The sequence below is a fragment of the Solanum lycopersicum genome, chromosome 7, assembly GCF_036512215.1.
Source record: "Solanum lycopersicum chromosome 7, SLM_r2.1".
Taxonomy (NCBI): Eukaryota; Viridiplantae; Streptophyta; class Magnoliopsida; order Solanales; family Solanaceae; genus Solanum; species Solanum lycopersicum.
This window is the reverse complement of record NC_090806.1, coordinates 67,441,597-67,465,200: the sequence shown is the minus strand read 5'-3', so window position 1 is coordinate 67,465,200 and position 23,604 is coordinate 67,441,597. Positions and strand designations below refer to the sequence as shown.

General features: G+C 26.8%; 3 protein-coding genes and 1 long non-coding RNA gene across 5 annotated transcripts; 3 read left to right on the top strand and 1 right to left on the bottom strand.

The window, feature by feature from the left end:
* Positions 1–1,692: 1,692 nt before the first annotated feature.
* LOC101250235 (uncharacterized) lies at positions 1,693–4,176 on the bottom strand. Its single transcript, XR_011210833.1, has 2 exons — positions 3,239–4,176; positions 1,693–2,288 (listed from the first exon to the last, which is right to left on the bottom strand). It is a non-coding gene; the product is annotated as an uncharacterized lncRNA (long non-coding RNA).
* A 2,531-nt stretch (positions 4,177–6,707) lies between these two features.
* LOC101247637 (protein trichome birefringence-like 41) lies at positions 6,708–11,916 on the top strand. Of its 2 annotated transcripts, XM_069287156.1 has the most exons (6): positions 6,708–6,830; positions 7,143–7,457; positions 8,471–8,642; positions 10,030–10,205; positions 10,302–10,460; positions 11,544–11,916. In XM_069287156.1, the coding sequence occupies exons 2-6, from the start codon at positions 7,165–7,167 to the stop codon at positions 11,836–11,838; spliced, it is 1,095 nt and encodes a 364-aa protein (XP_069143257.1). In that variant the 5' UTR covers positions 6,708–6,830; positions 7,143–7,164; the 3' UTR covers positions 11,839–11,916. The 2 variants fall into 2 exon arrangements, with proteins under 2 accessions (XP_069143257.1, XP_004244289.2); XM_004244241.5 differs by lacking the exon at positions 6,708–6,830 and having other exon boundaries at positions 7,025–7,457.
* A 1,077-nt stretch (positions 11,917–12,993) lies between these two features.
* On the top strand, positions 12,994–16,471 carry LOC101247939 (protein trichome birefringence-like 41). Its single transcript, XM_004244242.4, has 5 exons — positions 12,994–13,419; positions 14,145–14,316; positions 14,753–14,928; positions 15,243–15,401; positions 16,005–16,471. Exons 1-5 carry the CDS (start codon positions 13,124–13,126, stop codon positions 16,384–16,386), a joined length of 1,185 nt encoding a protein of 394 aa, XP_004244290.2. The 5' UTR covers positions 12,994–13,123; the 3' UTR covers positions 16,387–16,471.
* Positions 16,472–20,981: 4,510 nt separating this feature from the next.
* Positions 20,982–22,989, top strand: LOC101250527 (transcription factor bHLH118-like). Its single transcript, XM_004244330.5, has 3 exons — positions 20,982–21,410; positions 21,902–22,240; positions 22,773–22,989. The coding sequence occupies exons 1-3, from the start codon at positions 21,051–21,053 to the stop codon at positions 22,833–22,835; spliced, it is 762 nt and encodes a 253-aa protein (XP_004244378.2). The 5' UTR covers positions 20,982–21,050; the 3' UTR covers positions 22,836–22,989.
* Positions 22,990–23,604: the final 615 nt, after the last annotated feature.

The following is a 23,604-nucleotide window of genomic DNA, read 5'->3' as shown; positions in this document are numbered from 1 at the left end:
ACACTATCCTTTCTCGTTTATAAATATACGGATTTCATCTCATTTTAAAACAACGAAAATTCCAAACTTTTTATTTTTTTTCTTCTACACAATTAAATATTTAGCTTTTTAACGACGGATAAATTTTAAGTATTATTTTATAAATCGTGTGATATTAAATTCTCATATAAGACACAAATAATTTTACTAATACTTGGTATATTTGTATTAATTGAAATTTTCTTGTTGTCAACCTTTTAGCAATTCTTATACACATATTTTCAAAATTTACTAGTTTCTAAAAGAGTAATTGATTTTATTATTAATCAAAAGTTGTACACAATTAAATTTGTTATTACTTTATACTTCTTAATTTATCTAATTTATTTCAATTTGAGATTGATCACGTTTTAACATTGGTATTGTAAAATTATCTTTGATTTCTTAAGGTGTCTTGCATTTCAAATTCAAACTAATCAAATTATCAAATAATTAAATGTAAAACGACATGTCTGGATGTTGACTTATTTTTACAATTAAAAAATGATACTCTATTTGAAATATACAATTTGGTAAAAATCTTATTTCAATTTTTAAATACTTCTAGGATTATTTTAATAAATTTATGTAACAGCTTAGTTAGGTGAAAACATTTTCAAAACTATAATCAGTAACAAATTACCTAAACATTTGTGGTATAATGCAGTGTACATCACTTTATATATGTTTATTAATGTATTATAAAATATACAAAAAAAAAAGGTTATAATGCAGTGTACATCACTTTATAAAAGGTTTTTCTTAATACTAATATTATTTGATATGTTCTTTTTATTTTTGTATTAATTTTTCTTTTTCAAATTGATTTTATTTGCATTAATCAAGTCAAAGTCATTTTCATATATTTTTGTTGATTTTGTGAAAACGATTTAATTGAAAATTAGTGACTGACATATGCTCTGCTTCATGCAAAAATGAAAGTGATCATATCAAACATGTCTTAAGTATGATATTGCATGAAAAAAGTGGTATGCCATATTCACAAAAGAAATTTAAAATGAAATTTGAATAAATTCGTTTCTACACTTCATTTTGTTTTATTTTAATTTCTGCTTAGTTACTTTTACTTGACAGTCACTTTATTTTGTTTTATTTTAATTTCTGCTTATTTACTTTTACTTGACAGTGTACGTAATTTTCTTTGTTATAGTCTTGCAAAAAGATTCAGCTAGTTATGCAACAAAAATGATAGTCTTGCAAAAGTTCAGCTAGTTATGCACCAAAAATGAAATCAAAGTCTATCGATTATGTATATACAATTCTATTTAGAATAAAAATAAAAATAGCAGTATAGGATTTTGTATATAAAATCCTTTTTACAAAGCAGTATATGATTATATATATATATATGATCTTAATTAGCATAAAAATAGGATTAGAAATAGTAGCATAGGATTATGTATATACAATCCTAAGAAATAGTAATATAAAATTATATGTGTAATCTTGCTTATAATAAATTAGAAATGAAATAACAAATATAAAATTATGTATATACAGTGTCATTAGCTAATACTCAACAAGTTTCTTGCTTGAAATTAATTACCCTATACACTAGAAACAATATTATTTGTTTACTTATCCAAAAATAAAAAATAAACAAAAAATCCACAAAACTATTTTAGAGAAATGTTTCATACCAAACACACACCCTTTAAAATATAACACTTCCATTTATTCATTCAAACTTGACAACAAGAAATGAAATACTAAATGCATTCTTGAACAACAAATTATTGTTATCTTATAATAAGATCAATGACCTACCATGAAATTTTGTTCTTTTGGACATTCTTTTTATTTCCAAGAACACTCATAATCCTTCTCCCTGGTAAAATCAAGGTTCGACAAAATATTAAAGAAAAACTCAGTTGACTCAGAAAGGCGAGAATCCCAATCCACACGAGAACAGTTCTTCTCCAAATCCATATGATTTTTTTAATTTTTGGTAACTCTGTTTCGACATGTAATGTTGCTGAATAAATTTCTGGTATACCAGCACCTTGTGATTGATATTCTGCTCTTTTTTCAATAACAACTTTAAAACATGCTGTTGGCTCAAAACCTTCTGTGAAATCATTTATAACAAGTTTAAGATTTTGTACTTCTGATTGAAATCCAGTAACAAGTGGAATTGATTTGATTGCTGTTTCGACTAATCGAATTGGTTGTGATTTGAATTTCAACATGCTTGGATAGCTTGAAGTTGCTGTTACTTTGCCATTTGATGATAAACAATCCACCCTTACCTTTAAATACAAAAGTTATTAGTACAATAAAGATCTAATTATGCAAAAATAAGGATTAGTTTCACAGATTTTACGTATATTTTAGAGAGGTCGTTTGATAGCTAATTAGAATTATATCAAACAACCAAATTGTACATATTACACTCTTTATAATAGTGCAATCATGATTTCATTTTGTCTTATTAAAGTTCTTAAAGGTTATCCATTTTAATATTAACATCACATAAAAACTTTATTCATTGTAATGGACTAATGGTATAATAGTTACTTAAACATGTAGATCTAGTCTAGTCATTCATTATAGTAAGTAAAATCTAGTAATTCTATTGTTATGCTCTCTACAATAAAAACTACGGGTAGTGGCACTAAATAAGGAGCGATAAAATTTTTATAGTCATTAGCTAATGATTACTTTTTCCGTCTCATTTTATGTGAGGTAAATTGGTTCAGCACGAAGCTTAAGAAAAAAAAAACTTTAATACTTTCGGTCAAAAAAAATGAATGATAAAAAATTGTGTCGTAATAAATTATTTCATTAAAGATAAAATAGACATTTTAAAGCTAAACTATTACTTAATATTAAAATGTGTCATTCTTTTGGAACTAACTAAAAAGGAAATTAAGTATATAAACTGGGACAGAGGTAATATTCGATCTAATGTCAGTATAAGCTTTTGAGACATTCATAGAGAGTGTTAATTGATTGTATCCTAGTAGTTCCATAACCACTAATAGTAAAGGTTATGTGATTTAAGAAGATCCACACACTAGATCAGATACTTGTACTTGAGTCTGAACAACATTGGTACGTAAGTACCATTCATTTTGAGACTTTTACTATTATAATGGATACATTTCGGGACTTTTACTATTAGTTGATAAAGATCAATGACCATACGTAAAATTAACTCGAAAAAAATCCCAAAATAAATTAACTTGAAAAGAAATACCTGGAAAATCCCAAGCTTCCTGTTGTACTCAGATTCTGGCATGGTTAATGAAACAGTAAGTTGCAGCTTGTGATTATATGGTATGGGCCTGTCTTCAATTTTGGGCTTTGAAATTAATGGACTAGAAAGCCCATTAGATGCAAGAGGTGCAAAAGCAACTGGGCTTGTTTTTGTATAATCAAAATTTAAGGCCTTTGTAGTCTCAATTGGTTCTTCCAACAAACGTCTCATAGTAAGCCCACTTACTACAAAGCCCATAATCAAAAGCCCAACTAGAAGAAAACAAACATAAGCAGCCCAAAACAAAGCCCAACAAAACCTTACTGACAACTTTAACAAAGATTTTTGGGCCTTAATTTGGTTGAATACAAAAGACATCATTTTTAACCAAGATTTTGTACCAAGATTCATTAGTTGTTTTTTAAAATTGTTTTTGGCATAAGTGAGTGTATTTAATGGTAATGTCAATACCATTATCCAAAAATTCATCAAGAAAATTGGAAACGTGAAGAGTTTTACTAGGATATTCATTTGAAACCCAAAAAGTTTGAGCATTGTTATTGCTAAAAATGAAGTGAAATCGAACGAATTAAAATGCTCTTTACTTGACTCGATGCCAAAGTTCCTAGACGTTCCACATGCTAATTTGTCATCGATAAGGACTGATTTTCCTTTTCTTCTCCTTTTTTCGCGCGCGGTTGCTTCATCGGTCCACGAATTTAAACTAGAGCTTGAAAATGCTTCTTGAGATTTTCGATCCATTAAGACCTTTTCAGCTCCGAGTAACAAGGAATACTTCACCAAATTTGTGACATAATTTGGTGATTTTTTGCAATTAAATTCAACAACATTTTCACCAAACGTTGCTTGTTCATCCATAGATGTGATGTCAAAAAATTAATTCAAGAATTTGATAGTGGACAAAGAGGGTCTTCCCTGTGAAAATAATTAATGAAGGCAAGATGCCTATTTTATAAGGAAGAATTTTTTTTTTATTTTCTTGGAATGCTAAACAATTGGACGGTTCACATTGGTAGATTTGCTTATTTGCATTAGCCAATAGCAAAGTAAAATAAAAATAAAAATTACTTCGTCTCATTTTAACTTTAGTTTCATCTCATAATATTATCCCAAAATAATTACCATTGTAGAAATTCAAGTTTAAAGTTGGTTGTTGTTTCGAGCTACGTAGTAATCCCTCCATCTTATATTAATTGATCATTATACTAGAAAATAGTTATCTCACATCAGTTAATCATCTCACTAAATCAATAAAACATTAACTAAAATTTTCCTATATCACCCTTGTAACTAATTTTGAAAGTATTCATATTTGTTTGTAAAATTTTCAAAAAAAATTGTAAGAAATGAATTAGTAAAATTAACTTTTTATTTATGATTTCTTAAATACCATAAAAAATAAAAAGTGATCTGTTAAATATGAGATGGAGAAAGTATTAAAGAAAAATGTGCAATATTTAAGAGGAAAAAACCAATCTACATTAGATTAGGTTAATTTAATAAACTATATCTGGTACTTCTTTTATTCATATTTTCCTGTCTCTTTTAAGTTTTAATAACATATTAGTAAAAAAAGTTATCTATCCTATTACCAAATCATTTTACTGACCTAAAACCATATAAAATTATTATGGATATGCTGGTAAATATTATTTATTCTTAAAATGCATTCAAAGTCCAATATAATTAATTGGATAAATTGTTATCTGATTTCTGTGATTCTCAGCTCAATTTTTGCTTCAGGATAACTTATGCTGCAGTGTGTCACACATATCAATATCCTTGATTAACTAATTCCATCTAAGATTCGAAAATTAAATGGGCAAAAATAAATTAAAGAAACAAGAACATAAACACTTACATCAAAAAACTAAGATTGACTAACCAAATTGAAAAAAAAAATGAGTTAATAAGATTTTGAAAATATATAAATTAAACGTGTTCTTTAGGTTTCGTCTGAATGTTATATTTATGTTCTTCAATTTTGAATATGCACAAGTAGACACTTAAAATTATATAAATTTAAATAAGTAAACACATATCTTATATCTCATAATATGTGTCTTATATAAGACATAATATATGTCCTATCTGACTTTATATTATATAAATCAACTCGAATATATCTTAGACAATTTGCCACATCATAATTTCTATACACTCTTATAATATAATAAGGGATGCTTTGAAGCAAAATAAAATTTATCTTTGTGTAATCAACAAATCATGAATTTGAGTCATGAAATACCTCATTAATACTTACATCAACATATCTAGGTCACAACCCCTAAATATGTGATCCTCTTGTAAATATTAATGCTTAATACACTGAGCTGTCCTCCCTCATCGAGTGTGGATTTAAATAACTAACTTTTCAATTTAATAATATTAACAATTGTAATTTTTTTGAAAGTAAATAGAAATATAGCCAAAATGTCAGACATTTTATGGAATGGGCACACATATCCAGATAAATTGCGACTCTCCGCAGCTCAATTTTCTTTTTGTATTTTATGGCTGCATGGGAATCCATTACTACCTCAACAAGAATATGTACATTACATTAAATTTTATTTTTAAATATTACACAATATAATTATCAAAGGATAAGCTACTAGTCTACCATCTCAATAACTGGAAGAGGAATATGTACATTACATTAATTATATTACACAATATAATTAATGATTAAAAAAATAAAAGCAAAAAAGAATGGTTTATGTTGTGTTACAGAAAAACCACTGCCATGCAAATAATTGGTAAAAGAAATGGAATGTCATTCTTCTTTAGTGAGAGATTTCGTTTTTGAAGTCGACTTTGTTAGGAAGAAAAGTGGAAAAAAAATAAATCTGAATAAATTAGAATTTAATTATTTTTACTAAACTTATAGATTAACTGGACTTAGGGTCCATTACAAAAGTTAGTCCAGAAAAGGCCCTATATCATAACCATGGGCCTCATCCACTAAACTGGCCCATGGGCCATGGCTGATTCATAGTGTCTCAAAGATCCTAAAAATTTAGTTTAAGTTTACAAATATTTAATCAAAACGAGTGTTTATACAAAATCAATAAATAGTAAATGTGTGCTAATATATTTGATTTCATTTTGAGTTTTAATCATTGAGATTAAAATATTTAATTTGATATAATTATCAGGTGGGCAAGTCTTTGCATTTTTCTATGTCTTAGGATTCAATATTTACTAAAAGATATAATTCATTTTATAGTCTAAAGAGTGTGGATCGAAAAAACAGAGATAATTTATCACCCCCTTTAAACACAACAAAATTTATGTATAGAATTAATAGGAGATTAAATTTAAGAATAAAATTTTTTAAAATGTAAATCGTTTATATAAATTCTCATTCCTTTCCTTTATAACAGAAACGTACCTTATTAATAATATAAATACCAATCACTAGATAATTGACCAAAAATATATATTTATTAAAATAAACCAAAGCATCTTATTCCTAAAGTATGGTCCCCAAAAATAATAACTTTTGAGATATATGTACTTTAGTCCCTCAAATATTGATTTTTTTTTTATCCTTGTGTTCTTTAATCAAGTATGTCTTCTTCAGATATCGTTAAATATTTTTTAATTTAATTTTTATTTTCACTTCTTATTTTTAATCGTATAATTTTTTTCTATTATATCCTTTATTTAATAGTATCAAATTACTTTCTTTAAAAAGTTATACGGAATACTTTTGTTTAGAATCTGCTAATTAATAAGAATAAAATAATAAACTTATCATATATATATATATATATATATTTTAAATACCACAGATAATTTATATAAATAGTACCCTCTTTTTTTTTTTTTTAATTCTTTTTATTAACCTCTGTTTCTTCTGTTTTTCTCTCTAAAATAGTTTTACATCTTCAAAAGCTATAATGATGAGATCGATAGGCTTGCGGATCGGCTGGACATTTTTCACACTATTAATTTGTATTCTCATAAGTCTTTTAGTTCTTCTTCTGCGCCACACAACTGCGGCGAAGCCGCACAAGAAAAACTGCAATTTATTCAGAGGAAATTGGATCGAGGATGAAACTAATAATTATCCTCTTTATAATTCAACTCATTGTCCTTTTATTGAACATGAATTCAATTGCCAGAGAAAGGGTCGTCTAGATAAAGATTACCTTAAATATAGATGGAAGCCTCATGGTTGTTCCTTAACAAGGTACGCACTCTGCCTATCTCGATTTAACTGTCTTATTTTCTTTTTAATCTGTTTCAAATATAATGTTTCTTTCAATGTTATGTAAGTTTTTTCAATTCCAACTAGTTTGAGACCATAAAAATGAATATATAATTCATTTTGTAATTTAAAATCATAAAATTCAAAAATCTCATTTTATTTCTTAAATTCTGTGTACGATCAAAAGTAATACACCTATTGCCCTCTATCTCTAATAATATGCTTGTTACTACATGTGTTAAATTATTTTAGTAAGAATTTAAGTTATATATATACTAATATTATATGCTATATATAATTTTGAGTTGCAATATGTATCCTCCGTATTGAAGTCTAATGGAAACATAACTTTATAAGAGCATGGGTTTGGCTAAGCTTTGGTCAAATTAGCTTAGAGTGGCGAATCTAAAATTTTAGGATGATGCTTTATTAGCTTATTCATATAAATTGTAAAATTAATTTTCCGAAGAGTTAATAAATATATGCAATTATTATAGTGGATCTAGATTTTTGAGGTGGTAACTCTATTAACTTATACTCAAAATTATTTTTTCAAAGAGTAAATAAATATAGTGACGCCTAACTAGTCAAGAAAAGTGGTTGGGGCAATCATATTTTGAAATACCACAATGCAATATCTTTGCCTTTTACCTTTTAGTAATTGGCTAATACATTTCTCTCTTTTTGCCCCCAAAATGTTTTATAAAGTGTAGATTATTGTGTTCAAATGAATCTGATAGTAATACTCTACATTTCTTCGATAAACGACTAAGCTATAACTATTAAAACCCTAGTAGGTCATCTTATTATGAGTCTACACTAGGCTAAGTCTACACTCATATCACTATAATTGAAGTTAGTTAAAAAGCTCATGTAATTCCATCTTATAATTAAAGAAATGATAACAAACTCTTAGTGGATTCTTCAAAAAGATGGTTACTATTTTTTTTGTCTTTATATATATTATAATATATTTATATACATATTATATACAGATTTGATGGAGGAGCATTTTTAAAGAAATTCAAAGGAAAAAGCATAATGTTTGTGGGAGATTCTCTTAGCAGAAATCAGTGGCTGTCACTTGTATGCCTTCTTTACACATCACAGCCTAAAGCCAATTATAATACAACAAGAATTGGTGATGTCTCCATTTTCACCTTTTTGGTAAATTCCCTTTTTTCATTTTTATCCTAAATATTCATTTGCACCATATAATAAGATTCTTTTTTTAAAAAAAAAATTAATCGTACATGTTGTGTATAGATATGTATATCAAAGATATATTATGTATATTTAGTATATACTATTTATATACTGGGTACATATTTTATAAACAAAATCATCTAATTAGACTGCAGTTTTTCCTTTATTTTATTAACTCCGTTATTCCTAAATTTAATCAAATTCGTCCACTTAACGTCTTATTTGTACCTATACATATTTAATAACAAGTCTTTTGTGATAGTGAAGGATTTGGCTGGATTATTAAATATTGATTAATCAACAGTGTCTAGACATGACTAATTATTGTGAATCTTATCTAAATACAAACATACAAATTATTAAGTATGGAGGGGGGGGGGGGGGGGGTCCTAAAATGTGAAATTGACTGAAAATGAATCTAAAGTAAACCATATAAGTTGTCTTCCTATAGTGACATATGAGCAATTGGTTCACGTATATATCTTATCTAATTGTTACATTTTTCAAAATATAAAAAATTATCAATTTGTTATTTATGAACCACATGCCTTTAAATTATTTGTTAGGAGTTAGAACTGTTACTATCTCAAGACCTCAACAATCAATGTACCAATAATTGAAAAGAAAGTGTTAGAGCTAGAGAAGACACTTCCTTTTTTAGAAAAAAAAAATATTTTTGTTAAGAAGTTTCGTATCGATAGAGGGATGGGAAATTGGTGTTCTTACATGAACTTGAACAAACGTCCCTTTCTGAGCTAACTTTTAAAAATTGAGTTAGGTCGTGTTTCAGCTTCGTACATATTTCCACGTTATGGAATAGCATGGTCAGCGAAGTAATTAGAGCCATTGAGGAAATATCTCAAGTTTTTCTAGTATCTTTTTTCGAGTTTAAGCTTTATGTACTAAAAGTGTAGACAATAAATATACATAATCATATTACTTATAAAATAATTATACGTAGATTTTATAATTGTCTCCAACTTTAATAATAGATTTTGTATTTGATGACCGAAAATGAAGACGCTTCAAATAGGAAATTAAGAATCGTTTTATACCAAGAGTGTGATTTTTCTATGCTAATATGTTTCTTTATGTCTCACAATTTCTCTATGTGTCGATCCACCCCACCAAGGATGGACGTGACAAATATGAATTCAGATTAATCGGATAAGTACAAAAAATAGTTCATAAAATGACACATTAATAATTAATATATCACATACTATTAAAACTCACCCTTTTCATGATTTTTTTTTAAAACTTCTTTTGTTTCTATTTTCCCTCTAAATTTAACTTCAAAACCTAAAATTTATAAAAAAAAATAAATTCACCTTTTTATTTTTTTCAGGATTTTGGAGTTCAAGTGATGTTAGACCGCAGTGTATATTTAGTGGATGTTGTGATGGAAAAAAAGGGAAGAATATTAAAATTAGACTCAATTAAAGGTGGTAAATTATGGAAAGGAATTGATATGCTCATTTTCAACACTTGGCATTGGTGGAATCGTAGAGGAATTTCTCAACCGTTAGTATACATAACTAGTAATATGCTTATTATTATTATTATTATTAAGTTTGCCAAGATATTTTTTTTAATATTTTGATTTTATAATCTTTGTAGATGGGATTATATTAAAGTAAGAGGCAAATATTACAAAGATATGGATCGTATGGTTGCTTTTGAGAAAGCCTTGCTTACATGGGCTAAATGGATCGACACCAACATTGTTCCTTCAAAACAATTGGTCTTTTTTCAAGGAATTTCACCCTCACATTACAAGTAAGTGTAATTAGAGCACATACCAATTATTTTTTTTAAAATGTATTTTATGATCGTGGAATTCAAATTAATTTTTTCGCACTTCGACTAATTATTTCATAAGATATCTGTCACTTCCCACTAGTAACATGTGAGTTTTCATAATTACATTTCAATCGATGCTTAAATAGATTAACAAGCAGCCCAACAACTAGCCTGACATTCAAATTTTAAAGGGACAATTGTATATAATAGCAAACTAATAACCTAAAATAAATGGAGTAGCTAGGGTTTGATTTAATTGTGCTACATAGCAAACGTTTGCAAAAAATTGTCAAGCGCCTCTCTCCCAAATATCTCGCTCGCCACTCTCCTCCAATCTCTCGCTCGCTTCCTCACTTTTTATACAAACACAAGTGTATAAAAATTGTTTCTAATTGTATAAAGCAAAGAAAATTGTATAAATACATATATTTTTGTTCCTCTCTCTCCCCTCTTCCAGATCTCGCTCGCCACTCTCCCGAATCTCACTCGCCACCCTCGCCTTTCTCACTTATACAAACAGAAGCGAAATGTATAAATTGCGTTTCTGTTTGTATAAAGCGTGAGAAAATTGCATATACAAATGCAAGTACATATATTTTCGTCCTGTACACTTATAATTATACAATAAAAATATTCCTCTGCCCAGTTTCTTTTGCTTTTCTCTCTTTCTCGTTTTATCCAATTTTCAAATTGTATCTAATTTCTCTCTTTCTCGTTTTATACAATTCGATAATTGTATATTCCTTGTCAAGTCTCTTTTGTCTTTCTCTCTTTCTCATTTTATACAAATTCAAATTGTATATAATCGTTCTATACACTTATAATAATACAATTCGTTTTTATACAGTTCTCTGTCCAAGTGTCTTTCTCTTTCTTGTTTTATACACTTCGTTTTATACAATTTGCTTCAACCGTATATGTATAGCGAATTATACAGTTTTTGTGTTTGATATGGAGCGCAATTATGCAAACTTTGCTATAGCATACAAATATGAATTTTTTATTTGCTATATGTGAAAGTTGTCCAATTTTAAATTCGTCTCTCTTTTAAATAAACAGTGGTACCGAATGGGGTCAACCAGGCATAAAATCGTGCTCGGGACAGATGCGACCGCTAAACGGATCGATGTATCCCGCCGGTCTACCGCCATCGTTGACAGTGCAAAAAAATGTATTACGAACGACTAAAAAGGAAGTGACATTGCTTGATGTAACTAATCTTTCGTTATTACGTAAAGATGGACATCCTTCAATTTATGGAATGAATGGAAGAAAAGGAATGGATTGTAGTCATTGGTGCCTAGCAGGAGTTCCTGATACTTGGAATGAAATATTATATAACCTTGTTATGTGATTTGCTATATATTATGCACGATGTAATTTTTTAAACAGTTATATGAAATTATAAAAAAAACGAAAAGAATTAGTTTGAGTCTTATAGTCTTAAATAAATTAGTTTGAGTCTTGTAGTCTTAAATGAAGAAAAACATAATTGAATAATGTGATCTTAGACGAGTTGTGTTATACATATAATGTCGCTACTAGTAAAATGAAATATTGAGATTAAAAACTTTGTAAATATAGAAGATTAAATTTTAAAAAGAAGTGAAACACATAAAGTTTGAAAAATAAAGAGATAAGTGCAAGGTAATTGTTCTTTTAAGAACTAAAATACGTAAATTGAAATAGAGGAAATTAAGTACAAGTGAATTATTCTTTTATTGCATTATGAATATATAGATTTTTCTCATGATTTTAAGAGGACATTGATCAGTCTTAGATGATCCTTTTTAAACTCAGTGACACATTTTAATCCTCTTCCGTTACTTAGAAAAAGTGAACTATCAATTCAAATACAAGATATTATCACTACCGCCTGAATAATTAGACATCCTTAAATATTATTTTCTAAGTTTATATTGGTATTATGTTATTGTTTTTGCATAGGGTCAAGGGATGACGTGGTTTAAAATCATAGTAATTAAATAATTAAATCCACACAAATAAGGTAAAATATTCGATAGTCAATTATCTATAGAGTCCAAAATTGAAAACAGATTTTAAAAATTTATGGTCTTATATACACATATTGTTTGTCATAGTATTTGTGTGGTTTAACATACTTCTAAAACTCGTGATATTAAACATGTTAACTATTTGTGTGGCTAAACAAACTTGTTAATAATGGTAAAATGAAATGTTCAAGAAATGTTATTTTTATATTTAAAAATAAGTTTATCTTTTATAAATATACAAAAAAAAATGTCACATAAACGAGAACAAATTAAGGACATTATAAATAAGTAAAAAGGGCCATGTAATATCACTTGACAACCAAATGTGAAGATGAATAAAGAAAATTATATATATAACTTTGCTTCGAAGTATCAATTTTATAAATTGCTGAAACTTCCTACAAACAAATCGTTAATATCAAGCAATAATAATTAGAACATTTATGCTTTACCTAAGGTCACTACATAAAGTGAAAATAATTATAAATTCTTCCAAATAAATATCATGTCCCAACAATATATACATCACCAATATTGATCCAAAACTAATCCTTTTCAAAAAAAAAAATTTAAAAATTCCTTTTTCCAAATTCCTTTTTTTTCTTCTTCCAACTTAATTCCTTGATGGAAACAAGAAAATATTTCAATTATATTTGTTTAATTTATGCTATTTTGTGCCTAAATTATGAGTTAACTAGTGCTGTTGTACTATTGAAACATTTAAGCCACTCAAGAGGATCAAAATCAAACAACTCATGTGATTTATTTCAGGGCAATTGGATTTATGATAATTCATATCCATTTTATAATTCATCTATTTGTTCTTTTATTGAAGGACAATTCAATTGCCAAGGAAATGGAAGACCTGATAAAATCTATCTTAAGTACAAATGGAAGCCTAATTCATGTGAATTGCCCAAGTAAGTTTATATATAGTATCATCAATTAATTAAGTACTCATTGTGGCTTATTTGCATTAATAATGAGAGGTCGATCCTGAATTTTGAGTTTATACATCCTGAATTATATATGCGAGTGATAATTACAGATTCGACAGAATTCAGTAATTTTGACTCAAACTTTATATTTGTATTATAAAATTCATTCAATATGTACATATAATCTATATCCAGAACCCACTAAACAAAGAATTGTATATCATGAAATTAAGTCTATAAACTAAATATCCTCACTAAGCTTTTGATTATACAAATACAGAATTTTGGCAAAAGTTATTGGAGTTTTGTCAAATCTATAGCGAGAACTCTAGTAGAGAGGCGCGCAAGAGGATTATTTTAACTCGATAAATGGCAACTCCCCACGATTAGAAGAAGATTTGAGAAACGTAACTTTTTTTTTGTTAGTTAATTAATTGTAGTAGTCGCGGAAAGGAATTTGTATATAGGCTATTTTCTTTCTTTTAATTTGTTTAATTAGTCTTTTTTACTCGTTAAAAACAAGGTTTATATCCCCTTTAATCTATTGAAGGTACTTTTTTATATATATCACATGGTAAGGATCTAGCCTAGACCCCACACCCGTAGGCTCCCAGTCTATTGGTGTTGGGTTTTGTTTTTGTTTTGAAAAAACTCTTGTTCCGTCTTTGATTAAATTAAAAATTCTATATATTTATTTTTGTGAACAGATTTGAAGGATTGGATTTTTTGAAGAGGGTGAGGGGGAAGAAAATAATGTTCATAGGGGATTCATTGAGCCTTAATCAATGGCAATCACTCACATGTATGTTGCATGCAGCCTTTCCCAAGCTCAACTACACACTCCAAAGAAAAGGAGATATTTCCAATTTTGTTTTTCAGGTAAAGTTTAACGAAAACTGTTTAAATATGTCATTAAATTTAATGAATATCTTCACATATATTTTTTTTGTTTATAATTTATTTTGAATATATCCAATCGTTATCAATTTGGACCATACATGTTATTTATTCATTATATCACGTGGCATTATCTAAACATTTTGTTACTTATCAATTCTTTTCTCTCCTCTCATCATGTTTACGAGTAGTATATATGAACCTTTTCATAAATAGTTGATTTTGAATATAATGTCCCAATTTTCACTATAAGAAAACATGAAATTAGCTCAAGAATTTGTCGATAGTTCCTAACTTATTATAGGTAAGCTACAATTTTAATTATTAAGTTTAATTGCATATATGAATTTTTTACAAATATAAATGTACATATAATAATTTGTTCATAATTATAATTACATTTGGGAATTTGTGGCAGGACTATAATGTTTCTTTGATTTTATCACGAAATGCATTTTTGGTAGATTTGGTAAAAGAGAAAATAGGAAGAGTTCTAAAGCTTGATTCAATCCAAAACGGCGACGCTTGGAAAGGATTCGACATGCTCATTTTCAATACTTGGCATTGGTGGCTCCACAAGGGAAGCCAACAATCGTAAGTTTTACTTGATTAATCTCCTTTAAATTTGAATGGGTTAATTACACGTCTATTTATATACTGGTCAACTTGCTTCGTTTCACGCCCAAGGGCATATATAATGTATTAGCTATGAGTTCATTTAAATTTATAAATTTTAACATACGATTGTATATATATGTGTTAATTTTTTTACAACATAAATATTAAATTTTAAAATTAATAACTTATATATTTATATTTTTTCTTCACTAACCAAGTGTGCCTCTAATTTAGTCCAAAACATTTTTTTTTTACATCTCAAAATGATGAAATTTATGTATTTAAATCAGATGGGATTTTATACAAAAAGGAGATCAAATATATAAAGACATGGATCGTTTAGTGGCCTTTAAAGAGGGACTTAAAACTTGGTCCAATTGGGTAGAATCAAATATTGATCCAACCAAAACAAGAGTATTCTTTCAAGGCATTTCTCCTACACATTACAGGTACTATATACTTTCTCTCTTCTTATTTATATGTCTATATTTTAAATTTTACCTACATTAAAAAAATCAAGTAAATTTATTATTCTATTTTTATTTAATGTTTTCTTTGAATTCAAGTTTTTAATCAATAAATATAAATTAATTTATTTTAATCAATGAATATGAATTATTTACTTAATTTTTCTGTATTGGTTAAATATGTATTTTCAAAGCTAATAACTGAAGGGTAAATTAAAATAAAAAAAATAATGTCATTTATGCATTGATTTTGTAAAATAACAAATATTAAAAACCATATATTTTTAATAAGAACGATATACAAATAGAGACAGAGGAATATTCTTCGATTTCCTTTTTGATCCTACCATTATAAATATATAATTATTGTATATTTGATTTATACATTAGGAGTACCATTTATGTAAGTTAGGAGTACCATTTTTGTAAGATTTAGTAAGAGTTGAACAGATTAGGTCATGACCATTTTTTATTTAACCATATTGGCTTCACTCATCATAGCCTAACTAATTTTGATTATGATTTTGAAAAATCGTTCATTTATTAATTCAGCTCATTTTAACTCGTACAAATTTATTAAATCAGTGGGCAAGAATGGAATGCTAGCAAACCAAGTAGCAATTGCAATGGAGAGACACAACCAATTAGTGGCTCAGTGTATCCTGGAGGACCAATGGCAGCAGCAACAATTGTGAAAGAAATTATTGGCAATATGTCAAAACAAGTGACATTACTTGACATTACATTACTATCTCAACTAAGAAAAGATGGACACCCTTCAATTTATGGTATGAATAATAATAATAATAATAATAATAATAATAATAGTAATAATAATAATGATACAAAGATCAAAAAGGGTAATGATTGTAGTCATTGGTGTCTTGCTGGTGTGCCTGATACTTGGAATCAACTCTTTTATGCTCTTCTTCTAAACCAACAAACCAAATCATCAAATACTATATGACAAAAATATGAAGGTGTATAACAATCCAATTCTTGTTTTACTTTTTGTTTTGAAATTATTATGATTACAGCTAGATATCTCAAAACTTTATTCTTTTTGCTTAATATAAGTCATGTTTTACTTTCACATAATATTTTTTGATATCCAGTATATTTCGACTCGAAAAAAAAAGGGTAAGAGAATAACAATTGCACGAAGAAGGCTATATCTTAGCGCACTTTATCTCTTGCTCGTTTGCATCACACTGATTAATAAGATAAATAGAATTTCACTCGCTTTTTTAAGTGATATAAATTAAAATTTTCTTCAATAGGCAAATAAGAGAAAAGTCTGATAGAGGTTAAAGAGACAGAAACTCAAATGACATGGTAAAAAAAAATGAAAGTATTCTTAAAATTATTTAGACAAATCAATAAATATTTAATTTATATTTGTACGTACATAAACTTCTTGATTTAGAACAAGGTAGTTTTAAATGAAATGTTTGTTGTCTACCTAGCTAGTAATTATTTATATATAAATTTTTTGACTAATATACATCCTGCATGTCTGATACTCCTTTCATCCATAATAAATGAATTTGCAATATTCTCTATGGTCCAAAATAAATAATTTTCTCCAAATTCAAGGAAATATATATTAAGTATTTTCTTCCAAAAGTGCAACTTCTTTTTAATTCATTACCAAATACCAACTTCCTTGAAAATTATACCACGCTCCAAAAAAACTATATTATTATTATTATTATTATTAATTATTATTAATAATAATAATAATAAAAAATTGTTTGTCTTTATACCAAACCAATGTGCCTGATAGTAATTAGTATAACAGTTTTTACCTCTAGGGAATGATTAGCAAAACAATTATATTTAGTCAGTTGGTAATCATTTATGTTAAACGATGCCACTTACGACAATAATTCACTAAACTAATGGAAAAATACATTAGGCTTCTTTTATTTAAGAGTAAATTCTGATAATCAGATGAATGATTAGCATAGCCTCATAGACCTTAATTAGACTAGCATGTCATTATATTAAAATTAATTAATTAAATAAAAGCATATATGATTGTCAAATATTTTTGATTTATGATATTTCCTACTCTTGGATTTGAATTACCACGTTTTATTATTAATAATACAGACAAAGCTCCAAATTCAAAATGTTTTATGTTATGTTAAATCAGTCACTATCCCATGAAAAAAAAAGTTCAAAATATATGTGTATTTAAAGTAAATATTTATTTTAATATATATATTTCTAAAGGGATTAGGTATATATCATGTACGATGTTTCAACTAAACATTTTAATTATTTATTTGATTTGTTATTTTATGTACGTGCTAATTCCTATTACCTAAAGGCTACATAAAGCTATGAATTATTAATATATGGAAAAATGACATTTTAGTCCCTATATTAAGGCTAATTTCTTATTTTAGTCCTTGTGTTATCTAACTTAGTACTATTGACCTATATCAAGGGAGTGATTTTAATCCTTCAACTAACAGATCCGAAAAAGTTAACAGAGCGTTCACGGCTAAAAGGAGTAATTCGAGTATTTTTAAAGTTATTGCTTGAGAAAACATACAACTTTTAAAAAGAATTTTCGCTGTAAATCTATTGTTCGTCGATGTAAGAGGGAGAGCTAAAGCTTATTAAGTTGGTTTTGTTGAAATTGTAGCTCAGATTGATGAGCTTGTTCTTCAAGATAGAGACATGAAAGACTTAGCTTGTTTTTCAAAAAGAGAGAATTAAAATGAAATATCCGAACTATCCCTTTTAGCAGTGAACTCTCTGTTATTTTTTTTGAATATGTTAGTTGAAGGATCAAAATCACTCACTTGACATAATTGAAGGTCAATAGTGCTAAGTTAGATTACACAAGGACTAAAATAAGAATATAGCCTTAATACAGGGACTAAAAAATCATTTCCCCTAAATATTCATAATTGGTTTATGATCTCACCAAATTCAACTAATTAATGAAATTAAGTATGTGTCTTGATATGACGTCTTCTTAATCAAATTAACAATATTTAACCACTTCTTTAGTATTTATTTTGTAAATACAGAAATTAAATGAAACATTTGAGATCTAAATGAAATTAATTATGTAATATGCCAATATATCAAAACGAAAGAAGTAAAGGGTAAAACTTATGTGCATCATGTGTTTAATTAAAATCTATTATTAAATAAGTACTTGGTATGGGTAAATTTTACCATCTATGATGCATCTCTTTATTTGGTTTATAATATTAAAGAAATAATTAAATATTTAAGTATAAAGGATGACATCTAAAATTAAAAAAAATATAATGGGGTCCAGAAGGAATCTATATTTTATTCTCGTCAATTTTAAGAAAATAAAAATGATATCCTTGTGCAAACTTAATTTTAGACGCCATTATTAAATCTCTTTTGGTAGATTCGGAAATCTAGTGATGACAAGGCTATTGTATTTAATTAATACTACAAACTTGATATTTAATCGCTATAACTTTTGTCCATAAAATTGAATTACATTTTCTATACTTATTTTTAGGGAAGATACGAAATTCGAAGATTATAATAGAAAGAGAGTACTTAATGAAAAAGAGACAGAAATTAGTCTTTTTTTTGCCTTATTTAGTAGTTTTACCTAATATCCATGTCAGGGGCGGAGCTACCACCTACCTTGTCTGTAGGGATTCGAATGAAAGTTATATTATTTATACATGGTTAAATAATTTTTAATGTATATATAGTAGATATCGAATTCCCATCGGCTATTTATTTTTACACGTTTTGAACCCCTTATTGAAAATCCTGGTTCCGCCTCTGATCCAAGTATCTTATATTTTCATTTTATATTGTTATTTGTTTTCTAATTTTCTTTATACCAGACTAGTTTATTATCATTATTTTTCTAGTATCTTGTTTGAGATGAAGATTTATCAAAAAAAGAATATTTTTATTTGATAAAAGTAGATAAATAAGATATACATATTTTATCTCTCAAATTATTTTACTGGTGAAATTACATTATGCTATCATTCCAGAAATTGTTACATGTAGTAAATTTTACCATAGAATAGTAAGTTATTGTGTATTTTACTCTATTTTATCTGTGAGCTATTGATTTATTTATTGTTATCGTCAACACCTCAAACTTTAAACTTCTTTATATTCTCCCCTTTTGAATCAAACCATTTAAGTGTGGTCTTGATACATAAACAACAACAACAATATCACACATATTATAATCATAAGGTATAAATATGTTGACTGTTATGTATATGCTAACGTTACCTTTTTGTTTTTGTGAGCTTATATAGATTTTATTTCTGATAAACTTTATAGCTAAAGAGCAAAGGACTTATAAGCAAGGAAGCTAACAAATACTTATATACATTGAAGAATAATAAAATATACGATTACTAAATAATATTAAATACTAAAAAATAGAAAAGAAAAATCTCTCTCATATGTTCCCACATTAAAAGTATTAATACTTGACTATTTATGATTCTTTTATCATAATCTTTAATTTTTATATTTTTTATTTAGGGTCATATTTTCGGTAGATCGAAGCTATGATATATCTTGATTCTTGTCTAATGAAAACTCAAAGAGGCACTCTTTCGATTAATGATATCAAAGTATCTATCAAGGGATTGTTAAAAAGTTTAGAAGGACATATAATTAATTTATTGGAGTGGTGGAGGGTAATACAATTTAAAATTTACACATGCATAATATAATTGACACTTGTGCAAATTATAGAATTAAATTGTGAAGGAGTCTTTCTCAAGATTCTTTAAATTGGAGAAAATCAACTAGCCAAATCAATAGATTTTGCTTCTACTTAGAAGTAATCCAAAACTTAATTAGTGCCCTAAATTTTTTTTTTTTTGGATATGTGCGTATATTCCTATATAATCTACTAAATACTATAAATACTAATCTATTAAATATTTAAATTTTATAAAAGTTAAAGACAAACATTTAAGTTGTTAGAAAATTGTTGATCCTATTTAGCAGTGTGTAATTGGTCTCTTAAGATTTAAGAATAATTAAATAAGGATAATACAAAATATATATATATATATATATATATATATATATATATATATATATATATTTATATTTCATAAAATAACAAGCATTTTGAGATAAATATTTTCTTTTAGCAGGGATAAAAGGTTGTATAATTGTGTCATATCTTACATTTTGGCCCTTTTAACTTTTTTTTTTTTAATGAATATTCGCTCTTATTAGATAAAAGTTAAACATGAAAGATCAAATAAGTGAGGGGTTGAAAATTAACAAATAAAAAAGTATATAATATATGGACAAAAATAACATTGGGCTATGCCTAGATTCCCATTATTTATCTAAGTGAAAAAGTAGGTGATTTATGGCACATTGATCATGTGAGATTAAAAATTATCTTCAATAATTTTATTGCCTGATAAAACTATGTTTTTACATTAAAAAATAATGTTTCTTTGAATGACGTTGAGAGCTCAAATAATTTCTTTATAGAGTAATATTGTAATAGTTATGATCTTTTCAACGTACGAAATTCGAAAAGATCTTATAAAATCTTGACTAATTCATCGTTTCATAAACTAAAAAAAAATTGAATCATCTTGAGCTAAAACAAAAAAAATAATGGATGATTCCGAATTTGACTTTGGCCAATTAGATCAACTATTCAACTTTCTTTCTTCTCCTTCTCCTCCTCCTCCGCCTCCAACTACTCTTCAAAGTAATCAAGATTCATCATTTTCATTACAAAAACAAAACTCAAATATTGTTTTTACAAGTACTCATAATGTACCTAAAAAGAAACCAATTTTGATCACCAATTTCAATATTATTGATGATCAAGTAATTCAAGATTTACCTAAAGAGAAAGAGATGGTGGTGGAGAAGAAAGTTATGAGAAGAGATGTTGAAAGGCAAAGAAGGCGCGATATGGCTAAGCTTTATCAACGTTTACGCCTTCTTATTCCATCTAAGTATCTCATGGTTAGTATAAGAGTGTGTTTGATATGAAGAAAAATATAAAAATATTTTTCTTCAAATTATCTGATTAATGAATGAAAATATTCTTTGCAACCACACATTGTTGAGCTCCAAAATATGGTTTGTGGGAGGGTTGACTAGTTGATAATACTCATCTTTAAATTTAGCTAGTTTTTGAAGTCGATTTAAGTCTAATATTTATTTCTTATTGTTCGACTCAAACTAAATATAATATATGGGTTGGCCCTCATATGTTATATTGTTCATATTTCAAACGCCCAGTTCTAATTATATGACTCCAGACAATTTTTTTCTGAAATTAATTTTTTAAAATTGAATTAGACTGATAATCAATATCTTCTCATAGTAGCATAACTAGTCAGCTAAACCATCTCAATTGATTTTTTATTCGATATTGAACCTCATATATGATTATATTGTTCATGTTTCAAATGTCCAGTTCTAATTATATTTTCTTTCTAATGATAATCCAGGGAAAGAGATCTATATCTGATCATCTAGAAGAGATAGTGGACTATGTAAAAGACTTGAAGAAGGACATAGAGGAGTTGGAAAGTAAAAGAGAAAAATTGAAAGAAATGAAAAATATTACTAATATTAGCTCTCCATTGGCACCAAATTCTTCATCTATGAAACTAAATGATGATGATAAAATAATAGTGAAATCATGCAATGAAGGAGTGGAAATTTCAATAAAAGGAGGGCTTTCTATTTCAAAAGTGCTTAAAGTTCTTATGAAAGAAGGATTTATTGTTAATAGTTGTGTTTCCTCCACAATTAATCAAAGGCTTATTCACATTATTCAAACTAAGGTAAGTTACTTAATCTTCTCTATACTCAATTTTTAACAATGTGTGTACATTCTTTTTCCCGAAAGAGTAACAAAGTAACAAAATATAACATCTCCCATATATATATATATATAAAGAGATTAATATTATCAAAGTAATCGTTTTAATTTATTTGTCCTACCTTTTAAGTACTAAATTGAGAAAAAGGTAGGTAAACTCACTTACTGATTAAAAAAAAAACATTTTTCTTTACTATTTCTCTTCTTTTTTTTTTTGGACAATTATTTAATTCTAACTTTCAACGTTTGCATGTTTAAGAACATAAAATTAAAACGCATTTTGATACATTAATCTACGTATCTTTAATTTGAAATCACAAACTTAAAAAAATAAATTACAATTTTAAACTCCATATAAATTAAAATCATGCAAATAAATTGATTCGAGAAAATACTATTAAGGAGGATAAAATATATCATAATCTTAATGTTTTGTACGTGGTGACCTAATTAATTGAAAGAACTAAATATATTTGGAAATTATTTATGTGCAGGTGAATAAAAGAGGAGATATTGATCTTGCATTACTACGATCCAAGTTGATGGGTTTGTTTTAGGCATAATATTTTGAAATTTCTAAATTTTAGATCCTTTTTGTTTGATGTACATTTAAGTTATTGTTCATTATTAAGAAAAAAAAAATATTAACTATAGATAAAATATTTATCTTTATATCAAATATACCCTCCATATTTCTCTTTTTGGTTTTAATCAATGTCTCCTTATTACTTTCTTCATTCAACAATAGTCATACATTATACTACAAATAGTTATTTAATAATATTTATTCAATTTAGAGAATAAGGAGATAATTTAATTATTGTGTCTATTTTATCCTTACTATTAAATACTATTTTTTTAGCAAAGAATTAAATTTAATAAATTTAAAGAATTATATAGTAATATTATTTTTATTATTTATTTATTTTTAAGCTAAGTGATGAATCGAATTAATAATCAACAATTATTGTTCGAGTAGAGTAAGTATAAAACAATCATAGAAAGAACCTAATACCACGTTCAGACAAAAAATAAAAATAAATAGTCCACAAAAAGGACAGAAACTTAAACAAGGGTAGGGACATCACTTATTATGCATATATTATATGATATTTATGGCTCTTTTTTTAATGATGATATTTATGGATTTATTTTAGTTATTTTACAAAAATATTTTTCACATAATTATAATTATATTAATTTTTTTATTTAAAATTTATTCATATATATAAATGAATTTTTACATAATTAAAGAATAAAATTTATATATAGCCAGTATAATTGGTCGATTGAATTTATTGCTTACTGCTATAAATGCTATAACTG